Source organism: Ascaphus truei, unplaced genomic scaffold (assembly GCF_040206685.1).
Source record: "Ascaphus truei isolate aAscTru1 unplaced genomic scaffold, aAscTru1.hap1 HAP1_SCAFFOLD_2212, whole genome shotgun sequence".
Lineage (NCBI taxonomy): Eukaryota > Metazoa > Chordata > Amphibia > Anura > Ascaphidae > Ascaphus > Ascaphus truei.
Window position 1 is genome coordinate 4,265 of NW_027455127.1, and position 23,335 is coordinate 27,599.

Sequence of the window (23,335 nt, forward strand, 5' to 3'; positions counted from 1 at the left end):
TCCAAGTGATACAGAATCTACTAATATAATCTAAACCCCAATACTGTGCTGGGATTAGTGTATCAATGCCCCAATCCAAGTGATACAGAATCTACTAATATAATCTAAATCCCAATACTGTGCTGGGATTAGTGTATCAATGCCCCAATCCAAGTGATACAGAATCTACTAATATAATCTAAACCCCAATACTGTGCTGGGATTAGTGTATCAATGCCCCAATCCAAGTGATACAGACTCTACTAATATAATCTAAACCCCAATACTGTGCTGGGATTAGTGTATCAATGCCCCAATCCAAGTGATACAGACTCTACTAATATAATCTAAACCCCAATACTGTGCTGGGATTAGTGTATCAATGCCCCAATCCAAGTGATACAGAATCTACTAATATAATCTAAACCCCAATACTGTGCTGGGATTAGTGTATCAATGCCCCAATCCATGTGATACAGAATCTACTAATATAATCTAAACCCCAATACTGTGCTGGGATTAGTGTATCAATGCCCCAATCCAAGTGATACAGACTCTACTAATATAATCTAAACCCCAATACTGTGCTGGGATTAGTGTATCAATGCCCCAATCCAAGTGATACAGAATCTACTAATATAATCTAAACCCCAATACTGTGCTGGGATTAGTGTATCAATGCCCCAATCCAAGTGATACAGAATCTACTAATATAATCTAAACCCCAATACTGTTCTGGGATTAGTGTATCAATGCCCCAATCCAAGTGATACAGAATCTACTAATATAATCTAAACCCCAATACTGTGCTGGGATTAGTGTATCAATGCCCCAATCCAAGTGATACAGAATCTACTAATATAATCTAAACCCCAATACTGTGCTGGGATTAGTGTATCAATGCCCCAATCCATGTGATACAGAATCTACTAATATAATCTAAACCCCAATACTGTGCTGGGATTAGTGTATCAATGCCCCAATCCAAGTGATACAGAATCTACTAATATAATCTAAACCCCAATACTGTGCTGGGATTAGTGTATCAATGCCCCAATCCAAGTGATACAGAATCTACTAATATAATCTAAACCCCAATACTGTGCTGGGATTAGTGTATCAATGCCCCAATCCATGTGATACAGAATCTACTAATATAATCTAAACCCCAATACTGTGCTGGGATTAGTGTATCAATGCCCCAATCCAAGTGATACAGAATCTACTAATATAATCTAAACCCCAATACTGTGCTGGGATTAGTGTATCAATGCCCCAATCCATGTGATACAGAATCTACTAATATAATCTAAACCCCAATACTGTGCTGGGATTAGTGTATCAATGCCCCAATCCAAGTGATACAGAATCTACTAATATAATCTAAACCCCAATACTGTGCTGGGATTAGTGTATCAATGCCCCAATCCAAGTGATACAGAGTCTACTAATATAATCTAAACCCCAATACTGTGCTGGGATTAGTGTATCAATGCCCCAATCCAAGTGATACAGAATCTACTAATATAATCTAAACCCCAATACTGTGCTGGGATTAGTGTATCAATGCCCCAATCCAAGTGATACAGAATCTACTAATATAATCTAAACCCCAATACTGTGCTGGGATTAATGTATCAATGCCCCAATCCAAGTGATACAGAATCTACTAATATAATCTAAACCCCAATACTGTGCTGGGATTAGTGTATCAATGCCCCAATCCAAGTGATACAGACGCTACTAATATAATCTAAACCCCAATACTGTGCTGGGATTAGTGTATCAATGCCCCAATCCAAGTGATACAGACTCTACTAATATAATCTAAACCCCAATACTGTGCTGGGATTAGTGTATCAATGCCCCAATCCAAGTGATACAGAATCTACTAATATAATCTAAACCCCAATACTGTGCTGGGATTAGTGTATCAATGCCCCAATCCATGTGATACAGACTCTACTAATATAATCTAAACCCCAATACTGTGCTGGGATTAGTGTATCAATGCCCCAATCCATGTGATACAGACTCTACTAATATAATCTAAACCCCAATACTGTGCTGGGATTAGTGTATCAATGCCCCAATCCAAGTGATACAGAATCTACTAATATAATCTAAACCCCAATACTGTGCTGGGATTAGTGTATCAATGCCCCAATCCAAGTGATACAGAATCTACTAATATAATCTAAACCCCAATACTGTGCTGGGATTAGTGTATCAATGCCCCAATCCAAGTGATACAGAATCTACTAATATAATCTAAACCCCAATACTGTGCTGGGATTAGTGTATCAATGCCCCAATCCAAGTGATACAGAATCTACTAATATAATCTAAACCCCAATACTGTGCTGGGATTAGTGTATCAATGCCCCAATCCAAGTGATACAGAATCTACTAATATAATCTAAACCCCAATACTGTGCTGGGATTAGTGTATCAATGCCCCAATCCAAGTGATACAGAATCTACTAATATAATCTAAACCCCAATACTGTGCTGGGATTAGTGTATCAATGCCCCAATCCAAGTGATACAGAATCTACTAATATAATCTAAACCCCAATACTGTGCTAGGATTAGTGTATCAATGCCCCAATCCAAGTGATACAGAATCTACTAATATAATCTAAACCCCAATACTGTGCTGGGATTAGTGTATCAATGCCCCAATCCAAGTGATACAGAATCTACTAATATAATCTAAACCCCAATACTGTGCTGGGATTAGTGTATCAATGCCCCAATCCAAGTGATACAGAGTCTACTAATATAATCTAAACCCCAATACTGTGCTGGGATTAGTGTATCAATGCCCCAATCCAAGTGATACAGAATCTACTAATATAATCTAAACCCCAATACTGTGCTGGGATTAGTGTATCAATGCCCCAATCCAAGTGATACAGAGTCTACTAATATAATCTAAACCCCAATACTGTGCTGGGATTAGTGTATCAATGCCCCAATCCAAGTGATACAGAATCTACTAATATAATCTAAACCCCAATACTGTGCTGGGATTAGTGTATCAATGCCCCAATCCAAGTGATACAGAATCTACTAATATAATCTATACCCCAATACTGTGCTGGGATTAGTGTATCAATGCCCCAATCCAAGTGATACAGAATCTACTAATATAATCTAAACCCCAATACTGTGCTGGGATTAGTGTATCAATGCCCCAATCCAAGTGATACAGAATCTACTAATATAATCTAAACCCCAATACTGTGCTGGGATTAGTGTATCAATGCCCCAATCCATGTGATACAGAATCTACTAATATAATCTAAACCCCAATACTGTGCTGGGATTAGTGTATCAATGCCCCAATCCAAGTGATACAGACTCTACTAATATAATCTAGACCCCAATACTGTGCTGGGATTAGTGTATCAATGCCCTAATCCAAGTGATACAGACTCTACTAATATAATCTAAACCCCAATACTGTGCTGTTATTAATGTATCAATGCCCCAATCCAAGTGATACAGACTCTACTAATATAATCTAAACCCCAATACTGTGCTGGGATTAGTGTATCAATGCCCAAATCCAAGTGATACAGACTCTACTAATATAATCTAAACCCCAATACTGTGCTGGGATTAGTGTATCAATGCCCCAATCCAAGTGATACAGAATCTACTAATATAATCTAAACCCCAATACTGTGCTGGGATTAGTGTATCAATGCCCCAATCCAAGGGATACAGAGTCTACTAATATAATCTAAACCCCAATACTGTGCTGGGATTAGTGTATCAATGCCCCAATCCAAGTGATACAGACTCTACTAATATAATCTAAACCCCAATACTGTGCTGGGATTAGTGTATCAATGCCCCAATCCAAGTGATACAGACTCTACTAATATAATCTAAACCCCAATACTGTGCTGGGATTAGTGTATCAATGCCCCAATCCAAGTGATACAGACTCTACTAATATAATCTAAACCCCAATACTGTGCTGGGATTAGTGTATCAATGCCCCAATCCAAGTGATACAGACTCTACTAATATAATCTAAACCCCAATACTGTGCTGGGATTAGTGTATCAATGCCCCAATCCAAGTGATACAGAATCTACTAATATAATCTAAACTCCAATACTGTGCTGGGATTAGTGTATCAATGCCCCAATCCAAGTGATACAGAATCTACTAATATAATCTAAACCCCAATACTGTGCTGGGATTAGTGTATCAATGCCCCAATCCAAGTGATACAGAGTCTACTAATATAATCTAAACCCCAATACTGTGCTGGGATTAGTGTATCAATGCCCCAATCCAAGTGATACAGAATCTACTAATATAATCTAAACCCCAATACTGTGCTGGGATTAGTGTATCAATGCCCCAATCCAAGTGATACAGAGTCTACTAATATAATCTAAACCCCAATACTGTGCTGGGATTAGTGTATCAATGCCCCAATCCAAGTGATACAGAATCTACTAATATAATCTAAACCCCAATACTGTGCTGGGATTAGTGTATCAATGCCCCAATCCAAGTGATACAGAATCTACTAATATAATCTAAACCCCAATACTGTGCTGGGATTAGTGTATCAATGCCCCAATCCAAGTGATACAGAATCTACTAATATAATCTAAACCCCAATACTGTGCTGGGATTAGTGTATCAATGCCCCAATCCAAGTGATACAGACTCTACTAATATAATCTAAACCCCAATACTGTGCTGGGATTAGTGTATCAATGCCCCAATCCAAGTGATACAGACTCTACTAATATAATCTAAACCCCAATACTGTGCTGGGATTAGTGTATCAATGCCCCAATCCAAGTGATACAGAATCTACTAATATAATCTAAACCCCAATACTGTGCTGGGATTAGTGTATCAATGCCCCAATCCATGTGATACAGAATCTACTAATATAATCTAAACCCCAATACTGTGCTGGGATTAGTGTATCAATGCCCCAATCCAAGTGATACAGACTCTACTAATATAATCTAAACCCCAATACTGTGCTGGGATTAGTGTATCAATGCCCCAATCCAAGTGATACAGAATCTACTAATATAATCTAAACCCCAATACTGTGCTGGGATTAGTGTATCAATGCCCCAATCCAAGTGATACAGAATCTACTAATATAATCTAAACCCCAATACTGTGCTGGGATTAGTGTATCAATGCCCCAATCCAAGTGATACAGAATCTACTAATATAATCTAAACCCCAATACTGTGCTGGGATTAGTGTATCAATGCCCCAATCCAAGTGATACAGAATCTACTAATATAATCTAAACCCCAATACTGTGCTGGGATTAGTGTATCAATGCCCCAATCCATGTGATACAGAATCTACTAATATAATCTAAACCCCAATACTGTGCTGGGATTAGTGTATCAATGCCCCAATCCAAGTGATACAGAATCTACTAATATAATCTAAACCCCAATACTGTGCTGGGATTAGTGTATCAATGCCCCAATCCAAGTGATACAGACTCTACTAATATAATCTAAACCCCAATACTGTGCTGGGATTAGTGTATCAATGCCCCAATCCAAGTGATACAGACTCTACTAATATAATCTAAACCCCAATACTGTGCTGGGATTAGTGTTTCAATGCCCCAATCCAAGTGATACAGAATCTACTAATATAATCTAAACCCCAATACTGTGCTGGGATTAGTGTATCAATGCCCCAATCCAAGTGATACAGAATCTACTAATATAATCTAAACCCCAATACTGTGCTGGGATTAGTGTATCAATGCCCCAATCCAAGTGATACAGAATCTACTAATATAATCTAAACCCCAATACTGTGCTGGGATTAGTGTATCAATGCCCCAATCCAAGTGATACAGACTCTACTAATATAATCTAAACCCCAATACTGTGCTGGGATTAGTGTATCAATGCCCCAATCCAAGTGATACAGAGTCTACTAATATAATCTAAACCCCAATAGAAAGTAATCAAAAGACTAAATTATCTTCTCTACAAATACAACCTCCCAGCACTAATAACCCTAAACTGCATCTCCGGTAGTATCCATTCACTAACGTAATGTGTATACAATATATTTTTTGCCTCGGCGCTGCCGGCAGAAGCATTGGCCGTACATATGTGAGAACCAGGCAGTGAATCCCAGCGCGTCTCCGTAACAATACCTAGTGACAGGTGGTAGTGTGTGTTTGGGGACGGAGAAGACCTCGTTGTTGGGGGTGGCTGTTATAGTGAGACGCGCGCCTGTCTGCGTTCTAACTGCCGGTTAGTACTATTCCGGGGATACATTACAGGGGCTAGACACGTGAGATAGGAAACATAGGGTTAAACACCATAATCACGCTGTATAGGAGACTCACTGATGCTCTCCCTGTAGCCCCAGGAGAAGCACCATGTTTGTGACACGCGTTCGGGATTAGTGATGTCAGTATTGCTGAATTCACTACTGGGGTTGTACTAAGCGACAGTAGAGCTCAAAAGTATGCTGCAAGAGTGGCACTATCCAGCAGCTGGTGTTACTCGCCCTGCGAGAGCTGCTGCCCTGGGTAGCAGAGATTGTGGGTTCTGATCCGGTTGGGTCTGACAGTACGCCCTTCCTCACAAGGAAAGTGTGTGATTGAGGGGGTCTGGCATTGCATGTTTGTGGGGTGTTATTGGCCGGGACGTCTCCCTGCTGTGAGTCACATTGAATCCTCTCTCTGTCCTTCAGGCTGCGGGTGCTGAACTGGAGCTCCCGGAGAGGCGTCTGGGAGGAGGCCAAACCCAAAGAAATTGCCAACATGTACACCATCACCACACTGGCATGGAAACGGGACGGCTCCAGGCTGTGTGCGGTGAGCCCTCTCTGTAATACCTCCCCACAGCCCCTCATCACCGGTCTATTCTGTCTGTGTGTGTCTGTGTGTGTGTGTCTGTGTGTGTCTGTGTGTGTGTGTCTGTGTGCGGTGAGCCCTCTCTGTAATACCTCCCCACAGCCCCTCATCACCGGTCTATTCTGTCTGTGTGTGTCTGTGTGTGTGTGTCTGTGTGTGTCTGTGTGTGTCTGTGTGTGTCTGTGTGTGTGTGTGTCTGTGTGTGTCTGTGTGTGTGTGTCTGTGTGTGTCTGTGTGTGTCTGTGTGTGTCTGTGTGTGTCTGTGTGTGTGTGTGTCTGTGTGTGTCTGTGTGTGTCTGTGTGTGTGTGTCTGTGTGCGGTGAGCCCTCTCTGTAATACCTCCCCACAGCCCCTCATCACCGGTCTATTCTGTCTGATTGCAACCCGCTCCCTCCTCCTGTGTGTGTTCTGTATCTTTTTATACGGTCTCTCTCTCTCTCTCTCTCTCTCTCTGTCTCTCTGTGTCTCTCTCTCTCTCTCTCTGTCTCTCTCTCTCTCTCTCTCTCTCTCTCTCTCTCTCTGTCTCTCTGTCTCTCTGTCTCTCTGTCTCTCTGTCTCTCTGTCTCTCTGTCTCTCTCTCTCTCTCTCTCTCTCTCTCTCTGTCTCTCTGTCTCTCTGTCTCTCTCTCTCTCTCTCTCTCTCTGTCTCTCTCTCTCTCTCTCTCTCTCTGTTTGTCTCTCTCTCTGTCTCTCTCTGTTTGTCTCTCTCTCTGTCTCTCTCTGTCTCTCTCTCTCTGTCTCTCTGTCCCTCTCTCTCTCTGTCTCTCTCTCTCTCTCTCTGTCTCTCTCTCTGTCTCTCCCTTTCCCTTTGTGCTGTATATGTGTATTCTCCCTGCAGGGCACACTGTATATATACTTACCGTGCTGTATATGGGTATTCTCCCTGCAGGGCACACTGTATATATACTTACCGTGCTGTATGTGGGTATTCTCCCTGCAGGGCACACTGTATATATACTTACCGTGCTGTATATGGGTATTCTCCCTGCAGGGCACACTGTATATATACTTACCGTGCTGTATATGGGTATTCTCCCTGCAGGACACACTGTATATATACTTACCGTGCTGTATATGTGTATTCTCCCTGCAGGGCACACTGTATATACTTACCGTGCTGTATATGGGTATTCTCCCTGCAGGGCACACTGTATATATACTTACCGTGCTGTATATGTGTATTCTCCCTGCAGGGCACACTGTGTATATACTTACCGTGCTGTATATGGGTATTCTCCCTGCAGGGCACACTGTATATATACTTACCGTGCTGTATATGGGTATTCTCCCTGCAGGGCACACTGTATATATACTTACCGTGCTGTATATGGGTATTCTCCCTGCAGGGCACACTGTATATATACTTACCGTGCTGTATATGGGTATTCTCCCTGCAGGGCACACTGTATATATACTTACCGTGCTGTATATGGGTTTTCTCCCTGCAGGGCACACTGTATATACACTTACCGTGCTGTATACTGGTATTCTCCCTGCAGGGCACACTGTGTATATACTTACCGTGCTGTATGTGGGTATTCTCCCTGCAGGGCACCCTGTATATATACTTACCGTGCTGTATATGGGTATTCTCCCTGCAGGGCACACTGTATATATACTTACCGTGCTGTATACGTATATTCGCCCTGCAGGGCACCCTGTATATATACTTACCGTGCTGTATACGGGTATTCTCCCTGCAGGGCACACTGTATATATACTTACCGTGCTGTATACGTATATTCTCCCTGCAGGGCACACTGTATATATACTTACCGTGCTGTATACGTATATTCTCCCTGCAGGGCACACTGTATATATACTTACCGTGCTGTATGTGGGTATTCTCCCTGCAGGGCACACTGTATATATACTTACCGTGCTGTATATGGGTATTCTCCCTGCAGGGCACACTGTATATATACTTACCGTGCTGTATACGTATATTCTCCCTGCAGGGCACACTGTATATATACTTACCGTGCTGTATACGTATATTCTCCCTGCAGGGCACACTGTATATATACTTACCGTGCTGTATACGTATATTCTCCCTGCAGGGCACACTGTATATATACTTACCGTGCTGTATACGTATATTCTCCCTGCAGGGCACACTGTATATATACTTACCGTGCTGTATACGTATATTCTCCCTGCAGGGCACACTGTATATATACTTACCGTGCTGTATACGTATATTCTCCCTGCAGGGCACACTGTATATATACTTACCGTGCTGTATATGGGTATTCTCCCTGCAGGGCACACTGTATATATACTTACCGTGCTGTATACGTATATTCTCCCTGCAGGGCACACTGTATATATACTTACCGTGCTGTATACGGGTATTCTCCCTGCAGGGCACACTGTATATATACTTACCATGCTGTATATGTATATTCTCCCTGCAGGGCACACTGTATATATACTTACCGTGCTGTATATGGGTATTCTCCCTGCAGGGCACACTGTGTGGAGGAGTTGAGCAGTTTGATTGCTGTTTGCGAAGGACAATATATAAGAATAAATTTGAGATGACGTATGTGGGCCCCAGCCAGGTAAGGCCCGCCTCTCATTCCACGCCCGCCACTCATTCCACACCCGCCACTCATTCCACGCCCGCCACTCATTCCACGCCCGCCACTCATTCCACGCCCGCCACTCATTCCACGCCCGCCACTCATTCCACGCCCGCCACTCATTCCACGCCCGCCACTCATTCCACGCCCGCCACTCATTCCACGCCCGCCACTCATTCCACGCCCGCCACTCAATCCACGCCCGCCACTCATTCCACGCCCGCCACTCATTCCACGCCCGCCACTCATTCCACGCCCGCCACTCAATCCACGCCCGCCACTCATTCCACGCCCGCCACTCATTCCACGCCCGCCACTCATTCCACGCCCGCCACTCATTCCACGCCCGCCACTCATTCCACGCCCGCCACTCATTCCACGCCCGCCACTCATTCCACGCCCGCCACTCATTCCACGCCCGCCACTCATTCCACGCCCGCCACTCATTCCACGCCCGCCACTCATTCCACGCCCGCCACTCAATCCACGCCCGCCACTCATTCCACGCCCGCCACTCATTCCACGCCCGCCACTCAATCCACGCCCGCCACTCATTCCACGCCCGCCACTCATTCCACGCCCGCCACTCATTCCACGCCCGCCACTCATTCCACGCCCGCCACTCATTCCACGCCCTGGGTCTGTACGTGGCGGCGCTGTTACCCGGTGTATGGGTATGTACGTGGCGGCGCTGTTACCTGGTGTATGGGTCTGTACGTGGCGGCGCTGTTACCCGGTGTATGGGTCTGTACGTGGCGGCGCTGTTACCCGGTGTATGGGTATGTACCTGGTGGCGCTGTTACCCGGTGTATGGGTCTGTACGTGGCGGCGCTGTTACCCGGTGTATGGGTCTGTACGTGGCGGCGCTGTTACCCGGTGTATGGGTATGTACGTGGTGGCGCTGTTACCCTGTGTATGGGTATGTACGTGGCGGCGCTGTTACCCTGTGTATGGGTATGTACGTGGTGGCGCTGTTACCCTGTGTATGGGTATGTACGTGGTGGCGCTGTTACCCTGTGTATGGGTATGTACGTGGCGGCGCTGTTACCCTGTGTATGGGTACGTACGTGGCGGCGCTTTTACCCGGTGTATGGGTACGTGGCGGCGCTGTTACCCGGTGTATGGGTACGTGGCGGCGCTGTTACCCGGTGTATGGGTATGTACGTGGTGGCGCTGTTACCCGGTGTATGGGTATGTACGTGGCGGCGCTTTTACCCGGTGTATGGGTATGTACGTGGCGGCGCTTTTACCCGGTGTGTGGGTGTGTACGTGGCGGCGCTGTTACTCGGTGTATGGGTATGTACGTGGCGGCGCTGTTACCCGGTGTATGGGTATGTACGTGGCGGCGCTGTTACCCTGTGTATGGGTATGTACGTGGCGGCGCTGTTACTCGGTGTATGGGTATGTACGTGGCGGCGCTGTTACCCGGTATATGGTTATGTACGTGGCGGCGCTGTTACCCGTGTATGGGTATGTACGTGGCGGTGCTGTTACTCGGTGTATGGGTATGTACGTGGCGGCGCTGTTACCCGGTGTATGGGTATATACGTGGCGGCGCTGTTACCCGGTGTATGGGTCTGTACGTGGCGGCGCTGTTACCCGGTGTATGGGTCTGTACGTGGCGGCGCTGTTACCCGGTGTATGGGTACGTACGTGGCGGCGCTGTTACCCGGTGTATGGGTACGTACGTGGCGGCGCTGTTACACGGTATATGGGTGTGTACGTGGCGGCGCTGTTACCCGTGTATGGGTATGTACGTGGCGGCGCTGTTACCCTGTGTATGGGTATATACGTGGCGGCGCTGTTACACGGTATATGGGTGTGTACGTGGCGGCGCTGTTACCCTGTGTATGGGTATGTACGTGGCGGCGCTGTTACCCGGTGTATGGGTATGTACGTGGCGGCGCTGTTACCTGGTGTATGGGTTTGTACGTGGCGGCGCTGTTACCTGGTGTATGGGTCTGTACGTGGCGGCGCTGTTACCCGGTGTATGGGTATGTACGTGGCGGCGCTGTTACCCGGTGTATGGGTATGTACGTGGCGGCGCTGTTACCCGGTGTATGGGTATGTACGTGGCGGCGCTGTTACCCGGTGTATGGTTATGTACGTGGCGGCGCTGTTACCCGGTGTATGGGTGTGTACGTGGTGGCGCTGTTACCCGGTGTATGGGTATGTACGTGGCGGCGCTGTTACCCGGTGTATGGGTATATACGTGGCGGCGCTGTTACCCGGTGTATGGGTGTGTACGTGACGGCGCTGTTACCCGGTGTATGGGTGTGTACGTGGCGGCGCTGTTACCCGGTGTATGGGTCTGTACGTGGCGGCGCTGTTACCCGGTGTGTGGGTATGTACGTGGTGGCGCTGTTACCCGGTGTATGGGTATGTACGTGGCGGCGCTGTTACCCGGTGTGTGGGTATGTACCTGGTGGCGCTGTTACCCGGTGTATGGGTCTGTACGTGGCGGCGCTGTTACCCGGTGTATGGGTATGTACGTGGCGGCGCTGTTACCCGGTGTATGGGTGTGTACGTGGCGGCGTTGTTACCCGGTGTATGGGTCTGTACGTGGCGGCGCTGTTACACGGTGTATCGGTATGTACGTGGCGGCGCTGTTACCCGGTGTATGGGTGTGTACGTGGCGGCGCTGTTACCCGGTGTATGGGTCTGTACGTGGCGGCGCTGTTACACGGTGTATGGGTATGTACGTGGCGGCGCTGTTACCCGGTGTATGGGTGTGTACGTGGCGGCGTTGTTACCCGGTGTATGGGTCTGTACGTGGCGGCGCTGTTACACGGTGTATGGGTATGTACGTGGCGGCGCTGTTACCCGGTGTATGGGTGTGTACGTGGCGGCGCTGTTACCCGGTGTATGGGTCTGTACGTGGCGGCGCTGTTACACGGTGTATGGGTATGTACGTGGCGGCGCTGTTACCCGGTGTGTGGGTGTGTACGTGGCGGCGCTGTTACCCGGTGTATGGGTACGTACGTGGCGGCGCTGTTACCCGGTGTATGGGTGTGTACGTGGTGGCGCTGTTACCCGGTGTATGGGTATGTACGTGGCGGCACTTTTACCCGGTGTATGGGTATGTACGTGGCGGCGCTGTTACCCGTGTATGGGTATGTACGTGGCGGCGCTGTTACCCGTGTATGGGTATGTACGTGGCGGTGCTGTTACTCGGTGTATGGGTATGTACGTGGTGGCGCTGTTACCCGGTGTATGGGTATATACGTGGCGGCGCTGTTACACGGTATATGGGTGTGTACGTGGCGGCGCTGTTACCCTGTGTATGGGTATATACGTGGCGGCGCTGTTACCCGGTGTATGGGTCAGTGCGTGGCGGCGCTGTTACACGGTGTATGGTTATGTACGTGGCGGCGCTGTTACCCGGTGTATGGGTGTGTACGTGGCGGCGCTGTTACCCGGTGTATGGGTCTGTACGTGGCGGCGCTGTTACCCGGTGTATGGGTACGTGGCGGCGCTGTTACCCGGTGTATGGGTGTGTACGTGGTGGCGCTGTTACACGGTGTATGGGTATGTACGTGGCGGCGCTGTTACACGGTGTATGGTTATGTACGTGGCGGCGCTGTTACCCGGTGTATGGGTGTGTACGTGGCGGCGCTGTTACCCGGTGTATGGGTCTGTACGTGGCGGCGCTGTTACACGGTGTATGGGTATGTACGTGGCGGCGCTGTTACCCGGTGTGTGGGTGTGTACGTGGCGGCGCTGTTACCCGGTGTATGGGTACGTACGTGGCGGCGCTGTTACCCGGTGTATGGGTATGTACGTGGCGGCGCTGTTACTCGGTGTATGGGTATGTACGTGGCGGCGCTGTTACCCGGTGTATGGGTATGTACGTGGCGGCGCTGTTACCCGGTGTATGGGTGTGTACGTGGTGGCGCTGTTACCCGGTGTATGGGTATGTACGTGGCGGCGCTTTTACCCGGTGTATGGGTATGTACGTGGCGGCGCTGTTACCCGTGTATGGGTATGTACGTGGCGGCGCTGTTACTCGGTGTATGGGTATGTACGTGGCGGCGCTGTTACCCTGTGTATGGGTATATACGTGGCGGCGCTGTTACCCGGTGTATGGGTATGTACGTGGCGGCGCTGTTACCCGTGTATGGGTATGTACGTGGCGGCGCTGTTACCCGTGTATGGGTATGTACGTGGCGGTGCTGTTACTCGGTGTATGGGTATGTACGTGGCGGCGCTGTTACCCGGTGTATGGGTATATACGTGGCGGCGCTGTTACACGGTATATGGGTGTGTACGTGGCGGCGCTGTTACCCTGTGTATGGGTACGTACATGGCGGCGCTGTTACCCTGTGTATGGGTATATACGTGGCGGCGCTGTTACACGGTGTATGGTTATGTACGTGGCGGCGCTGTTACCCGGTGTATGGGTCTGTACGTGGCGGCGCTGTTACCCGGTGTATGGGTCTGTACGTGGCGGCGCTGTTACACGGTGTATGGGTATGTACGTGGCGGCGCTGTTACCCGGTGTGTGGGTGTGTACGTGGCGGCGCTGTTACCCGGTGTATGGGTGTGTATGTGGCGGCGCTGTTACCCGGTGTATGGGTACGTGGCGGCGCTGTTACCCGGTGTGTGGGTACGTGGCGGCGCTGTTACCCGGTGTATGGGTGTGTCCCTGTAGGTCATTGTGAAGATCTTGTCCTCCGGGACCCGGTTGGTTCTGAAGTCTCGTTACGGTTATGAGCTGGATGAAGTGAAGATCCTGGGCAAGGAGAGGTACCTCGTGGCTCACACGTCCGACACCTTACTGCTGGGAGACCTGGGGACCAACAGACTCAGTGAGGTACACTTCACACGCGTGTTTTTGTGTAACTAATACATATGGGTTGTATGTGTGTCACATTGCAATGCAGGCAGAATGGTGTGTATGTGAATTTGTGTGATTGTACTGTATACCGCACCTTTTGAGAGTGGCGTGTGTGCGTGTGTGTGTGTGTGTGTGTGTGTGTGTGTGTATGCGCTGGGAGAAACTTATTGGAGAGTTGTGTTTGTGAGGCGTATGTGATAGTGTACATGGAAAGGGTGGGATGTGATAGTGTACATGGAAAGCTTGGGATGTGATACTGTACATGGAAAGGGTGGGATGGGATACTGTACATGGAAAGGGTGGGATGTGATACTGTACATGGAAAGGGTGGGATGTGATAGTGTACATGGAAAGGGTGGGATGTGATACTGTACATGGAAAGCTTGGGATGTGATACTGTACATGGAAAGGGTGGGATGGGATACTGTACATGGAAAGGGTGGGATGTGATACTGTACATGGAAAGGGTGGGATGTGATAGTGTACATGGAAAGGGTGGGATGTGATACTGTACATGGAAAGGGTGAGATGTGATACTGTACATGGAAAGGGTGGGATGTGATAGGGTACAGGGAAAGGGTGGGATGTGATAGTGTACATGGAAAGGGTGGGATGGGATACTGTACATGGAAATGGTGGGATGTGATACTGTACATGGAAAGGGTGGGATGTGATAGGGTACAGGGAAAGGGTGGGGTGTGATAGTGTACATGGAAATGGTGGGATGTAATACTGTATATGGAAAGGGTGGGATGGGGTACTGTACATGGAAAGGGTGGGATGGGATTGTGTACATGGAAAGGGTGGGGTGTGATAGTGTACATGGAAAGGGTGGGGTGTGATAGTGTACATGGAAAGGGTGGGATGTGATACTGTACAGTACATGGAAAGGGTGGGATGGGATAGTGTACATGGAAAGGGTGAGATGGGATAGTGTACATGGAAAGGGTGGGATGGGATACTGTACATGGAAAGGGTGGGATGTGATACTGTACATGGAAAGGGTGAGATGTGATAGTGTACATGGAAAGGGTGGGATGTGATAGTGTACATGGAAAGGGTGGGATGGGATACTGTACATGGAAAGGGTGGCATGTGATAGTGTACATGGAAAGGGTGGGATGTGTTACTGTACATGGAAAGGGTGGGATGGGATACTGTACATGGAAAGGGTGAGATGTGATAGTGTACATGGAAAGGGTGGGATGTGATAGTGTACATGAAAAGGGTGGGATGTGATAGTGTACATGGAAAGGGTGGGGTGGGATTGTGTACATGGAAAGGGTGGGGTGTGATAGTGTACATGGAAAGGGTGGGATGTGATACTGTACATGGAAAGGGTGGGATGTGATACTGTACATGGAAAGGGTGGGATGTGATACTGTACATGGAAAGGGTGAGATGTGATAGTGTACATGGAAAGGGTGGGATGTGATAGTGTACATGGAAAGGGTGGGATGTGATAGTGTACATGGAAAGGGTGGGATAGGATACTGTACATGGAAAGGGTGGGATGGGATACTGTACATGGAAAGGGTGGGATGTGATACTGTACATGGAAAGGGTGGGATGTGATAGTGTTCATGGAAAGGGTGGGATGTGATAGTGTACATGGAAAGGGTGGGATGTGATAGTGTACATGGAAAGGGTGGGATGTGATAGTGTACATGGAAAGGGTGGGATGTGATTCTGTACATGGAAAGGGTGGGATGGGATACTGTACATGGAAAGGGTGGGATGTGATAGTGTACATGGAAAGGGTGGGATGTGATAGTGTACATGGAATGGGTGGGATGGGATACAGTACATGGAAAGGGTGGGATGTGATAGTGTATATGGAAAGGGTGGGATGTGATACTGTACGTGGAAAGGGTGGGATGTGATAGTGTACATGGAACGGGTGGGATGTGATAGTGTACATGGAAAGGGTGGGATGTGATAGTGTACATGGAAAGGGTGGGATGGGATACTGTACATGGAAAGGGTGGGATGTGATACTGTACATGGAAAGGGTGGGATGGGATACTGTACGTGGAAAGGGTGGGATGGGATAGTGTACATGGAAAGGGTGGGATGTGATAGTGTACATGGAAAGGGTGGGATGGGATACTGTACATGGAAAGGGTGAGATGTGATAGTGTACATGGAAAGGGTGGGATGTGATACTGTACATGGAAAGTGTGGGATGTGATACTGTACATGGAAAGGGTGGGATGTGATAGTGTACATGGAAAGGGTGAGATGTGATAGTGTACAGGGAAAGGATGGGATACTGTACATGGAAAGGGTGGGATGGGTTACTGTACATGGAAAGGGTGGGATGTGATACTGTACGTGGAAAGGGTGGGATGTGATACTGTACATGGAAAGGGTGGGATGTGATAGGGTACAGGGAAAGGGTGGGATGGGATACTGTACATGGAAAGGGTGGGATGGGATACTGTACATGGAAAGGGTGGGATGTAATAGTGTACATGGAAAGGGTGGGATGTGATAGTGTACATGGAAAGGGTGGGATGGGATACTGTACATGGAAAGGGTGAGAATTGATAGTGTACATGGAAAGGGTGTGATGTGATACTGTACATGGAAAGGGTGGGATGGGATAGTGTACATGGAAAGGGTGAGATGATATAGTGTACATGGAAAGGGTGGGATGGGATAGTGTACATGGAAAGGGTGAGATGTGATAGTGTACATGGAATGGGTGGGATGGGATACAGTACATGGAAAGGGTGGGATGTGATAGTGTACATGGAAAGGGTGGGATGGGATACTGTACATGGAAAGGGTGGGGTGTGATACTGTACGTGGAAAGGGTGGGATGTGATAGTGTACATGGAAAGGGTGGGATGTGATAGTGTACATGGAAAGGGTGAGATGTGATAGTGTACATGGAAAGGGTGGGATGTGATAGTGTACATGGAAAGGGTGGGATGGGATAGTGTACATGGAAAGGGTGAGATGATATAGTGTACATGGAAAGGGTGGGATGAGATAGTGTACATGGAAAGGGTGAGATGTGATAGTGTACATGGAAAGGGTGGGATGTGATAGTGTACATGGAAAGGGTGGGATGGGATAGTGTACATGGAAAGGGTGAGATGATATAGTGTACATGGAAAGGGTGGGATGGGATAGTGTACATGGAAAGGGTGAGATGTGATAGTGTACATGGAATGGGTGGGATGGGATACAGTACATGGAAAGGGTGGGATGTGATAGTGTACATGGAAAGGGTGGGATGGGATACTGTACATGGAAAGGGTGGGATGTGATACTGTACGTGGAAAGGGTGGGATGTGATAGTGTACATGGAAAGGGTGGGATATGATAGTGTACATGGAAAGGGTGAGATGTGATAGTGTACATGGAAAGGGTGGGATGTGATAGTGTACATGGAAAGGGTGGGATGTGATAGTGTACATGGAAAGGGTGAGATGTGATAGTGTACATGGAAAGGGTGGGATGTGATAGTGTACATGGAAAGGGTGGGATGGGATAGTGTACATGGAAAGGGTGAGATGATATAGTGTACATGGAAAGGGTGGGATGGGATAGTGTACATGGAAAGGGTGAGATGATATAGTGTACATGGAAAGGGTGGGATGGGATAGTGTACATGGAAACGGTGAGATGATATAGTGTACATGGAAAGGTTGGGATGGGATAGTGTACATGGAAAGGGTGGCATGTGATAGTGTACATGGAAAGGGTGGGATGGGATACTGTACATGGAAAGGGTGGGATGTGATATTGTACATGGAAAGGGTGGGATGTGATAGTGTACATGGAAAGGGTGGGATGTGATAGTGTACATAGAAAGTGTGGGATGTGATACTGTACATGGAAAGGGTGGGATGTGATACTGTACATGGAAAGGGTGGGATGTGATAGTGTACATGGAAAGGGTGGGATGTGATAGTGTACATGGAAAGGGTGGGATGTGATAGTGTACATGGAAAGGGTGAGATGTGATAGTGTACATGGAAAGGGTGGGATGTGATAGTGTACATGGAATGGGTGGGATGTGATAGTGTACATGGAAATGGTGGGATGTAATAGTGTACATGGAAAGGGTGGGATGGGATACTGTACATGGAAAGGGTGGGATGTGATACTGTACGTGGAAAGGGTGGGATGTGATAGTGTACATGGAAAGGGTGGGATGTAATAGTGTACATGGAAAGGGTGGGATGTGATAGTGTACATGGAAAGGGTGGGATGTGATAGTGTACATGGAAAGGGTGGGATGTGATAGTGTACATGGAAAGGGTGGGATGTGATAGTGTACATGGAAAGGGTGGGATGTGATAGTGTACATGGAAAGGGTGGGATGGGATAGTGTACATGGAAAGGGTGGGATGGGATAGTGTACATGGAAAGTGTGGGATGTTATACTGTACATGGAAAGGGTGGGATGTGATACTGTACATGGAGAGGGTGGGATGGGATACTGTACATGGAAAGTGTGGGATGTGATACTGTACATGGAAAGGGTGGGATGTGATACTGTACATGGAAAGGGTGGGATGGGATACTGTACATGGAAAGGGTGGGATGTGATACTGTACATGGAAAGGGTGGGGTGTGATACTGTACATGGAAAGGGTGAGATGGGATACTGTACATGGAAAGGGTGGGATGTGATACTGTACATGGAAAGGGTGGGATGTGATACTGTACATGGAAAGGGTGGGATGTGATACTGTACATGGAAAGGGTGGGATGGGATACTGTACATGGAAAGGGTGGGATGTGATACTGTACATGGAAAGGGTGGGGTGTGATACTGTACATGGAAAGGGTGGGATGGGATAGTGTACATGGAAAGGGTGGGATGTGATACTGTACATGGAAAGGGTGGGATGTGATAGTGTACATGGAAAGGGTGGGATGGGATACTGTACATGGAAAGGGTGGGATGTGATACTGTACATGGAAAGGGTGGGATGTGATATTGTACATGGAAAGGGTGGGATGTGATACTGTACATGGAAAGGGTGGGATGGGATACTGTACATGGAAAGGGTGGGATGTGATACTGTACATGGAAAGGGTGGGATGTGATACTGTACATGGAAAGTGTGGGATGTGATACTCTACATGGAAAGGGTGGGATGTGATAGTGTACATGGAAAGGGTGGGATGTGATAGTGTACATGGAAAGGGTGGGATGTGATAGTGTACATGGAAAGGGTGGGATGTGATAGTGTACATGGAAAGGGTGGGATGGGATAGTGTACATGGAAAGGGTGAGATGTGATAGTGTACATGGAAAGGGTGGGATGGGATAGTGTACATGGAAAGTGTGGGATGTTATACTGTACATGGAAAGGGTGGGATGTGATACTGTACATGGAGAGGGTGGGATGGGATACTGTACATGGAAAGTGTGGGATGTGATACTGTACATGGAAAGGGTGGGATGTGATACTGTACATGGAAAGGGTGGGATGGGATACTGTACATGGAAAGGGTGGGATGTGATACTGTACATGGAAAGGGTGGGGTGTGATACTGTACATGGAAAGGGTGGGATGGGATACTGTACATGGAAAGGGTGGGATGTGATACTGTACATGGAAAGGGTGGGATGGGATACTGTACATGGAAAGGGTGGGATGGGATACTGTACATGGAAAGGGTGGGATGTGATACTGTACATGGAAAGTGTGGGATGTGATACTGTACATGGAAAGGGTGGGATGTGATAGGGTACATGGAAAGGGTGGGGTGTGATACTGTACAGGGAAAGGGTGGGATGTGATAGTGTACATGGAAAGGGTGGGATGTGATATTGTACATGGAAAGGGTGGGATGTGATACTGTACATGGAAAGGGTGGGATGGGATACTGTACATGGAAAGGGTGGGATGGGATACTGTACATGGAAAGGGTGGGATGTGATATTGTACATGGAAAGGGTGGGATGTGATACTGTACATGGAAAGGGTGGGATGGGATACTGTACATGGAAAGGGTGGGATGTGATATTGTACATGGAAAGGGTGGGATGTGATACTGTACATGGAAAGGGTGGCATGTAATACTGTACATGGAAAGGGTGGGATGTGATACTGTACATGGAAAGGGTGGGATGTGATACTGTACATGGAAAGGGTGGGATGTGATAGTGTACATGGAAAGGGTGGGATGTGATATTGTACGTGGAAAGGGTGGGATGTGATAGTGTACGTGGAAATGGTGGGATGTGATAGTGTACGTGGAAAGGGTGGGATGTAATAGTGTACATGGAAAGGGTGGGATGTGATAGTGTACGTGGAAATGGTGGGATGTGATAGTGTACATGGAAAGGGTGGGATGTGATAGTGTACATGGAAAGGGTGGGATGTGATAGTGTACATGGAAAGGGTGGGATGTGATAGTGTACATGGAAAGGGTGGGATGTGATAGTGTACATGGAAAGGGTGGGATGTGATAGTGTACGTGGAAATGGTGGGATGTGATAGTGTACATGGAAAGGGTGGGATGTGATAGTGTACATGGAAAGTGTGGGATGTGATACTGTACATGGAAAGTGTGGGATGTGATACTGTACATGGAAAGGGTGGGATGTGATACTGTACATGGAAAGGGTGGGATGTGATACTGTACATGGAAAGTGTGGGGTGTGATACTGTACATGGAAAGGGTGGGATGGGATACTGTACATGGAAAGGGTGGGATGTGATACTGTACATGGAAAGGGTGGGATGGGATACTGTACATGGAAAGGGTGGGATGGGATACTGTACATGGAAAGGGTGGGATGTGATACTGTACATGGAAAGTGTGGGATGTGATACTGTACATGGAAAGGGTGGGATGTGATAGGGTACATGGAAAGGGTGGGGTGTGATACTGTACAGGGAAAGGGTGGGATGTGATAGTGTACATGGAAAGGGTGGGATGTGATATTGTACATGGAAAGGGTGGGATGTGATACTGTACATGGAAAGGGTGGGATGGGATACTGTACATGGAAAGGGTGGGATGGGATACTGTACATGGAAAGGGTGGGATGTGATATTGTACATGGAAAGGGTGGGATGTGATACTGTACATGGAAAGGGTGGGATGGGATACTGTACATGGAAAGGGTGGGATGTGATATTGTACATGGAAAGGGTGGGATGGGATACTGTACATGGAAAGGGTGGGATGTGATATTGTACATGGAAAGGGTGGGATGTGATACTGTACATGGAAAGGGTGGCATGTGATTCTGTACATGGAAAGGGTGAGATGTGATACTGTACATGGAAAGGGTGGCATGTGATACTGTACATGGAAAGGGTGGGATGTGATACTGTACATGGAAAGGGTGGGATGTGATACTGTACATGGAAAGGGTGGGATGTGATACTGTACATGGAAAGGGTGGGATGTGATACTGTACATGGAAAGGGTGGGATGTGATATTGTACATGGAAAGGGTGGGATGTGATAGTGTACGTGGAAATGGTGGGATGTGATAGTGTACGTGGAAAGGGTGGGATGTAATAGTGTACATGGAAAGGGTGGGATGTAATACTGTACATGGAAATGGTGGGATGTGATAGTGTACGTGGAAATGGTGGGATGTGATAGTGTACATGGAAAGGGTGGGATGTGATAGTGTACATGGAAAGGGTGGGATGTGATAGTGTACGTGGAAATGGTGGGATGTGATAGTGTACATGGAAAGGGTGGGATGTGATAGTGTACGTGGAAATGGTGGGATGTGATAGTGTACGTGGAAATGGTGGGATGTGATAGTGTACATGGAAATGGTGGGATGTGATAGTGTACGTGGAAATGGTGGGATGTAATACTGTACATGGAAAGGGTGGGATGTGATAGTGTACATGGAAAGGGTGGGATGGGATACTGTACATGGAAAGGGTGGGATGGGATACTGTACATGGAAAGGGTGGGATGTGATACTGTACATGGAAAGGGTGGGATAGGATACTGTACATGGAAAGGGTGAGATGTGATACTGTACATGGAAAGGGTGGGATGTGATACTGTACATGGAAAGGGTGGGATAGGATACTGTACATGGAAAGGGTGGGATGGGATACTGTACATGGAAAGGGTGGGATGTGATACTGTACATGGAAAGGGTGGGATAGGATACTGTACATGGAAAGGGTGAGATGTGATACTGTACATGGAAAGGGTGGGATGTGATAGTGTACATGGAAAGGGTGGGATGTGATAGTGTACGTGGAAATGGTGGGATGTGATAGTGTACGTGGAAATGGTGGGATGTGATAGTGTACATGGAAAGGGTGGGATGTGATAGTGTACGTGGAAATGGTGGGATGTAATACTGTACATGGAAAGGGTGGGATGTGATAGTGTACATGGAAAGGGTGGGATGGGATACTGTACATGGAAAGGGTGGGATGGGATACTGTACATGGAAAGGGTGGGATGTGATACTGTACATGGAAAGGGTGGGATAGGATACTGTACATGGAAAGGGTGAGATGTGATACTGTACATGGAAAGGGTGGGATGGGATACTGTACATGGAAAGGGTGGGATGTGATACTGTACATGGAAAGGGTGGGATAGGATACTGTACATGGAAAGGGTGAGATGTGATACTGTACATGGAAAGGGTGGGATGGGATACTGTACATGGAAAGGGTGGGATGGGATACTGTACATGGAAAGGGTGGGATGTGTTACTGTACATGGAAAGGGTGGGATGTGATACTGTACATGGAAAGGGTGGGATAGGATACTGTACATGGAAAGGGTGAGATGTGATACTGTACATGGAAAGGGTGGGATGTGATACTGTACATGGAAAGGGTGGGATGGGATACTGTACGTGGAAAGGGTGGGATGGGATAGTGTACATGGAAAGGGTGGGATGTGATATTGTACATGGAAAGGGTGGGATGTGATAGTGTACATGGAAAGGGTGGGATGTGATAGTGTACATGGAAAGGGTGGGATGTGATAGTGTACATGGAAAGGGTGGGATGTGATAGTGTACATGGAAAGGGTGGGATGTAATACTGTACATGGAAATGGTGGG

The 23,335-nt window shown here is 47.5% G+C and overlaps 1 protein-coding gene across 1 annotated transcript in view; it reads left to right on the top strand.

Moving 5' to 3' along the window:
- Positions 1-6,711: 6,711 nt before the first annotated feature.
- LOC142477621 (intraflagellar transport protein 172 homolog) overlaps positions 6,712-23,335 on the top strand; it is a gene marked incomplete at its 5' end in the record, with an annotated part of 28,562 nt that continues 11,938 nt past the window's right edge. The window contains 3 exons of the mRNA XM_075582319.1: positions 6,712-6,835; positions 9,342-9,437; positions 14,110-14,271. Coding sequence (XP_075438434.1) covers positions 6,712-6,835; positions 9,342-9,437; positions 14,110-14,271 — 382 coding nt within the window. The remainder of the gene's footprint in view (positions 6,836-9,341; positions 9,438-14,109; positions 14,272-23,335) is intronic.